This window comes from Lepisosteus oculatus, chromosome 7, assembly GCF_040954835.1.
Source record: "Lepisosteus oculatus isolate fLepOcu1 chromosome 7, fLepOcu1.hap2, whole genome shotgun sequence".
NCBI lineage: Eukaryota > Metazoa > Chordata > Actinopteri > Semionotiformes > Lepisosteidae > Lepisosteus > Lepisosteus oculatus.
The window spans coordinates 44,282,241-44,297,283 of record NC_090702.1 but is presented as its reverse complement, the minus strand read 5'-3'; the positions used below and the strand labels follow the sequence as shown (position 1 = coordinate 44,297,283).

At 35.3% G+C, this 15,043-nt stretch overlaps 1 protein-coding gene across 3 annotated transcripts in view; it reads left to right on the top strand.

Annotated features, from left to right (window-relative positions):
• plxna4 (plexin A4) overlaps positions 1 to 15,043 on the top strand; it is a 341,756-nt gene that overhangs the window by 154,173 nt on the left and 172,540 nt on the right. For all 3 annotated transcript variants that reach the window (XM_015352424.2, XM_069192541.1, XM_069192542.1), the window contains one exon: positions 9,174 to 9,305. In XM_015352424.2, the coding sequence (XP_015207910.2) occupies positions 9,174 to 9,305 (132 nt within the window). The remainder of the gene's footprint in view (positions 1 to 9,173; positions 9,306 to 15,043) is intronic.

Below are 15,043 nucleotides of genomic sequence, written 5' to 3'. Positions count from 1 at the left end.
AATACCATACTCAAAAGATAATACTGGAAATACCAAAAGTACACATGCATATTACACTTTTAAATAAAACAGGTTAATATGAAATTGCTCTTTTTTGTGCTCTTTTTTGCATGCCTTATTGTATATTTTAATCAGAAAAGAGTGAAGAATGAAGAGAAATAATCTGAATTGTAGTACTGTATATGTATTATATCAGTACTGTGTATGGCACCTTATCTGCATAAAATGACAATTTTTGAAATATCACAACTTGGGCTTTGATAACTGGATTGATAACTGGGGCTGTTCCCACGGCTGGCTCTGTCTTTCTAGTCATTCTGTGGAATTATGTTTGACATTTTCTTGTGCTGTAGCCTTATGTGCAGAATAACAGCAAACATGCAAGATGTATATTAAGGGAAGTTCTTTGTAAATCATACCATCAGTTCCTTTCAAGTGTTCCAATTCAACATTACCATAATACATTGACATATTATGTCCTTCATAGTTTTGGAATATAGCAAACGTTTTACTACCTGTTATATCTAATATGCTTTTTTTGGATACATTGTTAAACTTATTCTTGTTGCATTTCACTTTGGTACTGACTTGCTGGGAGGTTAAGCATCTCGTCTTGCTTTAAGAGGAGAATGTCCATTTGATACACTCAACCCTAAGGCGACCGTGGAGAGCGGAAATTGTATCATATCCCCCGGAAAGGAATGTCTGATTACTCATTCAAACCGGGATCCTTATGGCAAAAACAGACAGTCCATTGAGTCAGCTGTGTTAATCCCTAAGCCTTGAAGCAGCATAAAATCCTGGCCTGTTCAGATAAAGCTTGGAGGAAATCACAAAAGATCATCACCCTTTAGTTTCACACTCAGGTGTTTTCAGACACGGAAGACTGATATGAGCGAAGCTTGACACTGAAAGAAGGGAGCTGGGGGGTCTAAACATTCAGGTTAGGCTTGTGGATAACTGTCCCCTTTCATATGAAGCAATATTGGAAAGATAAGTCCTTTTTTTGCTTAAGGATAAACCTAGATTATCTAGCCATATGAACCCTGTGGATGGTTTCTATCAGATATTAACTTCTAAATAGGTCATCTTTGCTTAGAATCCCAATGGAAAGCTTGTGAAGAAGTTGAATTGCATTAACCTTTGTGTTGGGCAGCGCTGTCTCTTTCCTGTCTTGTCTTGGCCTCTTGATACCTGTCTGTTTCTCTGCCCTGGCATGCACTGACTTTGCCCTTGCTCTCTCTCTCCCATTGTCCCAGGGGCTATGAGCAGAATGGTGGAGCTAATTGAGCCAGTCCCTTGTGAGGCCATGTGTGCATCAGGTTGAAAGTTTTCATGGTTTTATTCTGTGTAAAAGCAAAAGAGATTGGCACGTCTGGCCTTTTCTGGTAGCACACAGAGAGTCGTAAGGATTTTGGACACCAAAAAAGTCTTTAGTGAGGGAACAACTTTATCTGCTGTGCAACCAAAGTTTTTTTTTTTCCACTTTTTTCATTGGGAGCTGAACAAATTGCTTTTGAACCTTGCAGAACTTTGAGCATGGGACTGGAAAACCTGAAATTACACTATAAAAATAGAAAATACTTTTAATACATGCTGTTTGACAGAAAAAAAGTACATGCAAAGTCTTATATAGTATCCCTGTTCATTATGCTGCATCCTAAAGATAATTTTAATGTGGAATAGATGGCAACAGCTACTAAACAAGGCCTTCATTTTTAGAGAAGAAATTGAATAATCTGAATAAAAAAGTAAATGTAATGATTTGTGAGCCTTGATATTGGCTTGTAGTAGACTCATTTTAAACAATTTTCTTAAGTGGGTGTACAATTCATATTTGATTTTTATAAATGTTTGATTTTTCAAAATGTGCACATGAAATGGTAGTGTTCTTAGCAAGTGCTATTATACTTTTACACGGACTTCAAGATTTTTTATAATGGTGTAATTCATAAATGACCTTCATAAATTAATTGTGTTTGGAGGTACAGCACTTAAAGAAATGAATTAGAACACAGTTCTTTTATACTGCTTTAGATTTGAGAAGGGGCCTGGCAGAGTGAAGTGATCAGGGCTTTGAACTGGAAAGTTGTGGATTCAAGTCTCCTCTGGAGATCCTGGCACTGTACCCCTGGGCAAGGAACTCTACACTCAAAGGCTCATACTGTACTTTCCAGCTTGTATAAATTACACGACTGGGGTCCTAGCTACAGTAGGGAACAGTCACATTCACTGTCGCTGAGTCCAGGATTACCTTTTGCCTGATGAACTACAAGACTCAAGTATTGAGTTTTTACAATGCAGAAAGCAACTCAATGCTTTGTATAGGCTAGCAATGGTTAGAGTCCTTGTTTCTTTTAGTATTCCGTACATTCCTCCAATATTTTTTTCTTGTCCTGCTTTTTTTCTTTTACTTCTGTATTATGTGCCATACTGTGTAGATTCTCATGCTGGTTGAATGGGCCAGTCAACACTATTAAAATCCAGTCTTTTTCAAATGAGGTGATTTCTGCACATCTCCCTGAAATTAAATTTCCATTGTGGCATGACTAACTGCCCTGTCAGTACTGATGTCAGTCACTTGGTCTGTCTTCCAATGTCTGTAATAATCAGAATCATTAAGCAAAGGATTTCTGTCTATCTCAACTAGTTAGTTCAATCCCACTGAACATCAAAAGAACAAGACATACCAACCTGACATCCTGTGATGGGCAACAGAAAAGAAAAATCAGGAAGCATTATTTTTTCAATAACATTGAAATAAATCAGTGGTGGATCACTGCAACCAAAACTTAAGGCAGCAGTACTGTGTTGTGGGAGTGAATGCACTCTGACATTAGTTCTGTCTCCTTTCAGCATTTATAAATCCGGTTAATGTACCTGCTTCTTGAAGCTTATTGACTCATTCTTTGGATGGTAATGTACACAACCTCTGTTATTCTGAATATAATAAATTGAGTGTTACCATTACAAGACAGAGAACTACACATTTAACTGTGGGCAAATTTCTGACAAAGTTAAAGTGGAGCATTCTCTTGAAATCAATAGTTACATAGTTTATCTAAAATCAATGGACAAGCATAGGTAGATCATAATAATGGATAGGCTTTAGGCTGTACCATTTGTCTCTTAACAAACAGAAAGAGTGTCAATAATCTTTCAAACAGCCTGGGATTATACGTGCATAATGAGAAGGATAGATATTGAAAAACTGATAAACCTGTTGCACCTGCCTGCAAATTCTATCACTCTTAGTAGTGGTTTTCATTAAGTATATCTCATATTGAAGAATGAAATACTGCATTATCTTTGCTTTTGTGAAAAAGTATGTTATGTTGTGGTGTATTCTAATACGTTATCACATGTCTTAGTATTTATATCTGCTTCATATTGTACTATTGAAACTACTGAAATATACTATGAAATATATCTATGGTAGTAGAGTACAAAATAAAATAAGTAATTTATTTCACTCCCACTAAAGTCCTTCTAATTCACTGGACAACTTTTGCTGTGAAAAATATGAAACCAATAAAAATATGAAATATGAACATAATATAATATATGTAGAAAAAAGACATTTCATATTTATCATGCTACTAAAAAACCTTAAAATATTTTAAAAGGAAAGCCAAACAAAATGAATTAAGTATTTACTAAAAGTGCTCAGAAACCTCACAGTAGGGGTTCCTGGCCAACTATGAACATACAACATTAGTGAAAGTTTTAGGATGCTTAAATTTCATGTCCATATGTGTTTTATTATCCATTTCTATTATACAAGCCACAGTTCAAAACAGAAAATATTTTATAGTTCTCTTTGATTTATAGGCAGAATTCCACACGAAAAACAATGATGTTTTGCCACATATCTAACATTGTTTAATGATGGAGTAACTATAAAGTCCCATTTAACCAACTGAGATATTTTCCCTGTCAGCCTGTATTAAAAATTAAATAAAGGGAATAGTAACCCACATCAGCAGCCACATTTGGAGTATGAGAAATAACTGGTTGTGTGATCTTTGTCAGGCCTGAGGTTTCTGCTCAGCAAAGGAAGGGGGATAAATTCTGTTTACATGTGGCTGTATTGTCACTACATGAAAAGGTGGTTTTTGTATTGCATTCATTGTATCACTGTATCTTTTCTGAAGCCTATAATATAGACATACTGTAATAATACAGTTGCAAAACTTAATAATTACGGGAATATTACAAAAGTCAAATGCTTACACCTGTCTCAAAAACTTTTTCCAGAATGCTCTTGCATAATTATAAAATTCAGTTGTATTTACCGTACGTAACATGTTGCATATTTCTACTGTTTATTGTTTAAAAATCAAAAGAACATCACTAAACTATGATAACATATTTGTTACATCATAGTTAACATTTCATTTTCAGTGTTTTAGTATGAATTATGTACTCTGTGTGTATTAAGCACGTTGGTTGATACTACCACAGGTTATTTCTACCAATGTCCCTAAATACACTCTTTACCATAAATAATGACTTGCCACAGGGAGAAGATGTCTAATTTTTATAATTTCTCAAATAATGGAAGCGGACCAGTACAATAACCTGAAATACAAACATGTACCTGTCAGGAGAATCACATGGCAGTCATTCTCTGTGTTGCATTCAGCTGTATTTTTTAAATAAAAAACAATTCCCCTTTAATGTGTCTGCAAATCATTTCCCTACATTACTATTGCTGCCTTAAGGTTTTGACTAAGATGGACTGCTTTTAGAAATGGTGTTCAGAAATGAGAGGGAGATAGAAAGGTAAATGAGAAGCAAAATATTTCAAGTTAGTCTTGCAGTTGCTTGCTGTGGCCACTAGGTGGATGTGATGTAAAATATGAACAAACTGTACAGTAACGTTGTTACAGCAGGAGAACACTGTAGCCAGCAGCCTTATGTTTTAGCTGTGTTTTCATTTAGCTTGGCTTTATTTATCTGTGATCTCCTGTGTCTATTACTCACATACACTGTACAGTGGGTACAATGGGAAATGTTTTGCTTGTTTTTCAATAAATATTTATTTATATATACAGTATTTTTAAATGACTTCAATGCAGTAGTGCAATAGTTTTACATTAAGTATACAGTACAGTGCCCTACATGAATTTTTGTTTTATATTCAAGCAATTTGTATTAGTGATCATGGGATTAATATGAATAATAAGTATGATATACAGTAATGTCCATTGTATTTCTAGATAATTCTACGTGTAGCTTTGATCATATTAGAATTATATATTATATATTAATATATAAGAATATACAGTATTGGGACACATTGACTTTTAAGTGTAAAATTCAGTATTTGGTTACATATCTCTTTGAAGCAATAACTGTATGAAGTCCGTGATTCATTGAGTTATCCAAGCTCTTTGATAAATAATTTCAGATGCTTTGCCAAGACTTTGCTAAAGCAAACTTTGACTTTGAGTTTTTGGCTATTCTTGGGATCTTCTGGCTTCAGTTGTTTGTTCGGGCTGTTAAATACAGTTCATTCCCAGTTGGATTGGTTTATCCAGTCTAACACTATCCACTTATTTCTAATAACGAACATCTCGGCTGCACTGGCTATAGGCTTTGGGCCATTGTCCTGATAACAATGACCTCCAGTAATTTTGGAGGCATTTTCTTTCACAAAAACTGAAGACAAGTTTCTCTAAGATTCATAATTACTTCTGAAGCTGCCATCGTAAGTTAAATCATAAAGACAAGTGAGCCGGTTCCAGCGCCCGTCCATGGCTTCCATTCAGTTTCACTCCAGTTTCAGATTGTAGCTTTTGTCCAGATATTGAAAGAAAATTTCCTGCTGGCTCAGGGTTTCTGTCTCCTTGTGCTCTGTTGGACCTTAGTGCTGCCTTTGAGAATTATACAGTGTAAATAATACTGTTGCCAACCAGACTAGAGACGTTTCTGTTTTATGGGTTCTATGGGTTTTAACAGTTCTTTCATAGTTTGAGGTATAGACAACACTTCAAAGCAAATGTGCAATGCTCCTCCTCTACAGTTGGTTATGTCTAGTGCATCCCAGGGCTCTGTTCTTAAATTGTATTCTGATTATATATCAATGACAGCTGAATTTATATTGGTACGAGACCTAGTCTTAATAAAGCAGTCTCTCAAGTTATTTTGATGATAGTAAGTCAAAGATAAAGCAATAGTTCACTACTTGGTAATTCTCAATCTTAGCTTATGTGCTTGTGGTACTGAAATGAGTGCAAAATGTCCTGTTAGGAATTTGAGTGCCACATTTGAATCAGTTCTACCATTTGAGGTGCAGTTTTACACTGCTGTTCTTTTTCACCGTAATAGCATTGCCGTTGTCCACTTGTGCCTTTAATAATCTGATGAAGTGATGTGGTTATCAGCATTAGCGTTTTCCAGGCGTGTTAAAATGCCTCGGTTGCTGTTATGTATAATCATCCTTAATTGGATGTACTGTAGTATGTTCACAATTCAGCTGTATAGGTTTTTAGCCAAAGCATATTTCTGTTTTCAGGACCAAGCATCATTCCCCTGTGGAATTCAGAGTAAACTTTAAAATGTTTTTCTAAACTTTAATGCCTTAAATAGAGGGCACATTTTACATGAGCTTTTCTCCAGTTTAAATTATTGTAATTGTAAATTGAATACATTGCAGATTATGTACATATATTATAATTAAAATATTTTGAATCCTGTGTATACAGTAAGTTAAAGGTTAAGTATATTGTAGTAAATACATCCTGTACCTGATTTTACCATTTACAGTTTACAGTAACACTGTAAATCTTTGCTTGACATTAAAAATGTATTTGAAGTTTATAGGAACGTGACTGTGATGTCTATGTTAGAGATGGCTTCTGCATTAATGGCAACACCTGGGAGAAATTAATAAAACCCTGTGGGATATAAAGACACAAAGTCCCAAGGACAATGAAGTTTAAATTTCTAATCCCATTACAAATAATGCCATTGTGTGTTTGTATAGACTGTGTACATGCATGGATTTGTGTGGGAAAGAGTAGTACACTGTCGTACTGGCTATTGAGGCATAGTAGTTCTTAAAGTGAAAAACTTCTCAGCTGCTGAAAGATGGCCAGCTTAGTGCATTTACTTCCTTGCAGCAGCTTATACAGTGTGTGCAAGTCAAAAAAAGAGTGAGCTTAGAAGAAAGGCTACAGGACATGTTCTGTGGCAGACACGACATGTCTAAATGAACATAAAAGGACTGTTTCATAATGGGAGGACAAAAGGATATCCAGCTGCACTGCTAAATGTCTCATAGGCTCACAGTAGGTCATCGACTGTTTATGGTCTTGGTTCCAAGGCACTGGAAATGTCAGTCATTTATACCATAATAGACATCTAAGATGAACTTCCTGCTGTCTGGATTGACTACTGCTTACCAATGCACGGCATGGCACAGCAGAAAATGCAATACAAATGCTACAACTGCAACAATCCACAGGGGTGTGCATCCCAATGCAACCATAATTATTTGCACCGTGATCCTGAGACTCATGAACCATGCTTGCATTGTGTCTATAACTGACAGTCACTAGCAGGTTCATCTACTGTATATTGAAGTGGGAAAAATAAAGAATGAGTTGTGGTAACTTGCTTACTTGAAATGTTCTCAGTTGTGTTAAAGTTCGTGATGGGGTTCATGCTGGTGTTGTGGTATTATGTGAGTGAATTTAAATCAGCTTCCAAAGAGGATCGACGGTGCACTGTACTATATCTACTGTATGATCTACTGAACTGACCTCTGCATTTGTCATAGACATGTCATATGTTTGTCTCCCTATAACTTTATTAAGATTTTAAAATACTTTGCACTCTTAGGAAACTGTTTTTCTTATTTTTTTCCTCCGTGTATATACCTTACCTTTAGTATTTATATGCTTCCTGCAGTCAGTGAGGAGTTAAAACACCAGCATTATCAGATTTTGTGTCTAATCGCTAAGAACATGTGGAGACCCATTAATGTTAATAGATGTTATGTGTTTCCATAGGTAATTTGTTTAGCAGAGTTGTAATATTCTTAACTGTATAGAACACTTGCCTAAAATCCCAAGTGGCGCTGGATTTTGCCTGCTTAGGTTTCTTGCTTCAGTATTAAGTTCACAAAGCCTGTCTCGACTCTGCATAGTTCCATGTTATTAATCTAATTTCACTGATACAGATACTGCTAAATGTATATGGCATGTTGTAACGGAATACTTCACAAATTACTTATCTGATTAGGGAGATAAGATAACTAGTGTTGAATGAGGCATGATCTTGTACTGCATTTTTCTTTTTACCCTTTTTTCTTTTTTGCTTTCAAACATATTCTTTGAAAGTGTTTTTCTTTTTTGTTTCTGAGCTTTGGTAGTGTTTCACTTTGAGATTCAGATCTCTAACCAGTCGTGGGTCTCATGCTGAACCTGTGCCATTGCTTGAGATCTATCAAAGGCAAAAGCTCCATGAAAATACAGAGCCTGATTATTTGGAATTCCTTCCTTTCATGGAACAAGATCTTTTCTGTATGGTCTGAAAAGAAATGGTTTAGTAATACCTGTGAGTACTATCTGTCTTACATTGTGCTCCAAAAAAAGTAGCAAACAGATGTTTCATCAAGGAAATAAAGTTAAAGTCATAGTAAGTATTCATATGAGTACAGTATGTTATTTCTTCATTGTGAAATACTGAAAAGTGGTATCAACTTCAAAATGTCAGTCAGACTAATTAAACACAAAAAGTATATGTGTGGGAATTAAGGATTATATCTGGCATACTTTATAACACAGGTTAAGAGGTGGAATATCAGAAGAGAGTTTGAACTGACCATTAGGGCACAGTGCCCAGAAGCTACTTTGGTAAGGTGCAATATGAGAACACAAACATGAAACCTGAACAGATGTTTACTTGTTGGAATTATTTGTCACAAATTATTGTCTGAATCCATATTGGAAACAAAGAGCTGCCAAAGCTTAAAGCTATTACAGTGTAAGGCAATAATAGTCATATCGGAAGTGATCTAATATGATTCAGTGCAGATACTTCTCTTAAAGGTCAAATCTTTTTTGCCATACAGAGCTGAACTTTCCGCACTCTAATGGAACCAGTTGCACGCATTAGTGTAATAGGTACCTAATTTGAACTATAATGATCTCTTTTTTTAACAGATCAGAGTGGATGGACCTTCCCATGGTGCCTTGCAGTATGAGACAGTTCAAGTGGTTGAAAATGGTCCAATTTTGCGGGACATGGCCTTTTCAGCAGATCAACACTACCTGTACATCATGTCTGAAAACCAGGTGAGTCATACACTATCTTATAGCAATCACACAAATTACATTTTGTTTTTGAATGGACAAAAATACCAATGCCATTAGAAGGACTATATCAGTTCTAAATGCTATTGTGTGAGGGGTTTGAACCAAAAATAAAGAACCATGTTACAGTTGAAAGAATATACAGCAAATGCTCCAGAAGTCTGCCCATTAGTTGTTTTTATACTGAGCACCTGTTGCAGTAGAGACACAGATACCTAATTGGTTGAAATGGGATCCTTCAAACAGTCTTTGTGTTTGGAACTATTGTGTCAAGAATTCATTTTACCCACTACTTTGTCCCAGTAGTACAATAGTTGTTCATTGTGCAAAGAGATGAGGAGTCTCAGCAACAATGAAATAAAGAAACCAGTTCTAATTAAATCCAGTAATGAAACAGATTTTAATTATTATTCTGTATGTAAGAAATACAGTGGATTAAATGATAGTCACAGTTGATATAAAATGGACATTTACATTACCCTCTACACTAAGCCAACTTTAAATGGTGGATACTTTATTTGTGAAATTAAGTATTTAGGTATAATTCATAAAGCATTTTGTACCTAGCTGCCTGTTAATGTGCCTCTACAGTTACATCCAGTTTCAGTTAAACTGAAAGCTTTTATGTATTCTGTTAGAATCATATTAATTCAGATAATCTAGTATTATATTCAGATCATGATTTGAAATAAAATGGAATAACTGTACAAAAATGTTCAACTGGTTGATGCAATGTTCAGTGTCCCAGGACTGTGATTGGACTGGAGGCTGTGTTTTTACTGGGGTACCCTTTATTCTTATGCGAATGGACGATTATATCAATGAATAGTGGTTTTCAGGCTCACCAATTGCATTCATTTGAGTGCATCCTAAATGAACGTCCAGTGCCTTTTGTCACCAAACTATTATGTGCGCGAGCCTGCATTGGCTATCATTCTAAAAATTAAAAAAATGCCCCTTCACTGAACATTGGTACTCAGAAGCCATGAAGGCTCCTGTCACAGAATAGTCAAAGTGGTGACATGATTCTGTTGGGAATTCTGTTGTAGAATCACCTTTGCCCTGGAGACTTAATGTTTGCTGCTAGCAGTGGGGTTACTGCCTCTTTATTCTTGACAGGTGCTGTATCTAGAACAGGTTTAGGTTTTTATTCTGAACTTATTATCCGAGATATAAATACACCCATTTCCGTTATTTAAAAATGTTTTTTAGATATTAACTATGCTTGTCAAGGTATGGTATTATATACAAAATAATAAATGTTATGTAAAAATGAGGAAGAAACTGAGGAATTATTTTTTGTGCTGGGATGTTGTCTGAAGACCTTTTTAATAGTATGGATATTCATTATTTTGTCAAAGATTGTTAAAAAATCATCTTGATTCTCTGCAGTGGCAGTGGCTCACAAATTATACACTCTCTCAGATTTCTGACAAGGTAGTACAGTATATCGTTTTCACTCTAATTCATGTCTCATTTCGATCAATTCTTACTTCTGAAGAAGAGGGATGTTTTATTTTTCTTCTCAGACACATAGAAAACTGTTTGCTCGAGTACTAACAGATTCTTCCCTTCACTGTTTCTCAAAACTTCATTCAGTGCAAAATGACACTTAGAATACTGCATGATTTTTGTTACCTGAAGATTTGTGTTAGGAATGGATAGCTTAATGAGCCATGAATGTTGAGTATATACTGTATGTGTGTTGTCTTCTGCAGAGGTTAGATTAATTAGGATACCAAATTGGAGGACAAAGATCAGAAAAGTGGCATTTTATTCTAATTGTATTTTTTTCAAAGGGAATAGGGCAATTAAAAGCTTCACAAGGGATTGTTAAATGCATATAACAACACTGTACCTAATGGCTGTTACAATATAGAGAACACAAAATAAATTTTTCATGGTGTTCTGGAAAACAGAAAAATATGTAAATAGTGTTTGTATATTTTGTGTTAAAAAACACAGAAATATGTAACTGATACACAGAGAACATAAAATTGCCATTTTAAATGCTGGCCATGCTCGGTTTATTAAAATATTTACTAATGGTACTTTAAATCTGTTAATTTGATTTAAGGTTTTTTTTATGCAATTACACTTACATGTACTGTATACAATTATTATATATTGTACCTACAACATCACATTCTTCTTTATAATTTTCCATTTTTATTTAATATAAATTATTGTTAACTGATTTGAACTTGCAGAGAAATGTTCTGGTTTACATGCACCTGCTCTTTCCTGGACTTAAAAATAGCATAGACAACATCTTTCCCAAAACAGACCAATAAAGCTTTAGAGTTGGATTTGTACTTCATTTTTAGCTTTTGGCCAGTTATGAACTATGACACAATCCAATTGATGATTTGCAGTTTAAAGTTTAAAATTGCAGTTTTTGTTATTATGTATTGTACAGTATACCGCATATGCAAAGGATGTCTGCAATACTGTAAGTGGTTCTTTAAGTTGCCCTGCAATTTCCACTTTTAGACTTACTCCTGAAAGTGCAGTATGCTTGCTTTCTGCAATGATTAAATGTTCCACTGAGGGCACTACCTAAAAATAACATGAAAAAAAAACAATTGAATTGCATTGAATTGAAATCTACATTCCGTTACATTAAAATGTACTTCCCAGATTGACCCACAGCTGGTTGGTGATCCCTTTAACCTTAAAGCTCAGAGTGTAGGTCTGCACTCTTTAGTGGAAAAGCAGCAACAGTAGATTGAATGAATGAATCGGGTGCTGCTTGAATTGTTGTACTTGTGAAGTACATACTCCCGGGTGGTCTTACAAAAATGCTTTCACTGAATGTTGTGTGGTCCAAAATGGTTCAGCTAATAGCTGGTTTTTCAAATGCCAGTGCTACATTCTCTCTTGGGTTCATTGGATTATTCTTGGAAGGCAGTTGATAATTTTGTTACTCAGCCATGTACTGTACGTAAATACCACATTCAAGGTTTACAGTACCTGAAAAAATAACTTCATCATTCTGTTGCAAAATGACTATACAATAATGTGGGTTTGTGGGAGGATATGCCGTAAATAAAAACGTATTCTACTATTCTGTGTATCGTCTCCGGGTTAAATTTGCCCCAACATTGAAATCAAAGTTTTATATATACTGTAGTACGTAAAGTGAGCACACACTAACAGTCCAGTGGTAAGCAAGGTTCGCAGTGTGAAGCAGTTGTAAATTTCACTATAATTCTCCTCAATCATTTTCTTTTTCATCAAAACAAGATTTTGTAGCAGCTGTAGATAAATCTAGAGAAACGAAACATTTTGGTCAAGGCACATGAGAATTTTTTGTGCTTCATAATGAAATATAGCTACTGTAGGTCCCTTCGTTTTTCCATTTTTGTCGTGGGAATGTGGTTTGGAAAGTTTGTGCTTATTTATTTAAGGGATCTTTAGTACAGTACGTCAAGAGGAGATGTGGAAAGTGCTAACTAGTTTGTGAAATTGGCAGTTCTGTAATTCAGGAATTGGTCTCTTCTGTTTATTGTATTGACAGCTGGGCACTGATTTCTTTAATCCATACAATAAAAAGTGTTGAAGCCGGATTATCTCATATACTCATACTTTCAGTGCCCCCCTAGTTCAGTCAACCCCTGAGGTTCATCATTTCTTTAAATGATTTTTTGTCCCTTTTAAGATGTTAGTTATCGATATACCTTTATGGAAGGGAACCATGATAAACAGTGATAGGGACTTCGCTATACTGACACATTCGGCATGTTAACGAATAATGATATTCCATAGTGTATATACTGTATAAGACATAGTATCATATGCATTATAGCCTGCACTTTATACTGTATGTTCAGTATTTGTTTTATCCTTAAAGAGTTATCAGATATTAAAGAATAAATGTGGACACATGAGTAACAGAAGCATTCTGAACAATTACATGATGTTTTTGTTTACAACTTTGAGGGCATGTCCAATAGGAAGTGTTTGAATCTGGACTGGAGAAGACAAACTGTAGGATAATAGAATAATAGTAAGCTCCTACTAATAAAAGTAGGATGATTTTTTTTTATTTAAGCTTAAATAGTCAAAATTGAAAAACCTTATAACCTCAAGGTTATTTTTTTCTTTCTGTGCTTATTGTGTTTTAAAGTAATCTTATATATATATTAGATTAATACTATATTAATTATTTAACATTATTTTGCCTCCATTTACATATTCATCCCTTGAAATATGAATTTTCAGTCTAATATGATCATTTTTTAAGATGTCCGCTATAGTGGGGCAAAGCTTCAACTGTATTCATATTTACATTGTTGTTTTGCTTTTAGTTTTGTGAGTAACCCAATGGATTTGTTTTGTTTAGAAAGCGATGCTAATACATTTCAGTCTGTAGTTTTTGTTATACTGATTTATACAGAGAGAGAAGGTTTTTTTTATAGTGAAATACAGTAAGTAGTTTGTGTCTTCTTAAGACCATTTCTATATTATATATATGTTTTATATTTTAATGTGTATTTTATATGATTAAGTTCATTCTTGTCTCAAACTGTGACTGTGGAAACCATTTAAATTTAAACAACAACATGCTCTTTGCCACTAGCTCTGACCAGCTACTAACACATGCATTAAATGTACTTTTTTCCTTCATCATCAAGGGCTTCAGTTTCAAAAGAGTTTCCAGGCTCTTGGTGCTGCACACAGTTGATCTGTGATCATTACTGCAGCATACATGAAACTGCCAGCTGCTGTCTAAGCATCTCACCTCTGCTGTACAGGTAGTGTGTGTTTCAGTCGTGCCCTGGGGTTGGCTTCTCCAGAGAGAGGAGAGGGCAGCTCACAGGCCACAGTAATACAGCCCTAGCACTGTCAACAGACGTGATTATTAGTGTCAGTTATGTTGATTGCTCTAACCTACAGTGTGTCATATGGGCATCAGTTGTTTTAACATATGTAGCCATTTCAATCCATTACCACTACAGAGGGAAGCCAGAATGGATTGGAATTAGAGTCTCTGCTCTCTGTGATAAGGGCATTCTAGCTAGAAAATACTAGATCCAATCCAATTAAAATGTATTAACATTTAAACATTGTACAAATGTTTTTTTTTACAATACAAGTGTATGAAACTTACATGGATTAAAAAACAACTTTTATTTGTATGTACAGTGTTTATCTGCACATGCATGAGCACACAAAGTTCAATAATTGTAATCTCAAATAATAATCTATAATAATAATAATAATAATAATAATTGCTTACACTTATATAGCGCTTTTCTGGACACTCCACTCAAAGCGCTTTACAGGTCATGGGGACTCTCCTCCACCACCACTAATGTGCAGCCCCATCTGGATGATGCAACAGCAGCCATAGTGCACCAGTACACTCACCCAGCTATCTGTGGGGAGGAGAACAGTGTAATGAAGTTTTTTCATAGGTTGGGATTATTAGGAGGCCATGATTGGTAAGGGCCAGTGGGAAATTTGGCCAGGATGCTGGGGTAACACCCATACTCTTTTCAAGAAACCCCTGGGATTTTTTAATGACCACAGAGAGTCAGGACCTTGGGTTTACATTTCATCCAAAGGACAGCGCCCTTTTACAATAACGTGTCCCCATCACTAATAATGGGGCATTAGGATCCACACAGACCGCAGGGTGAGTACTCCTTACTGACCCCTCTAATACATTATCCAACAGCAACCATAGTTTTTCTCAGGAGGTCTCCCATCCAGGT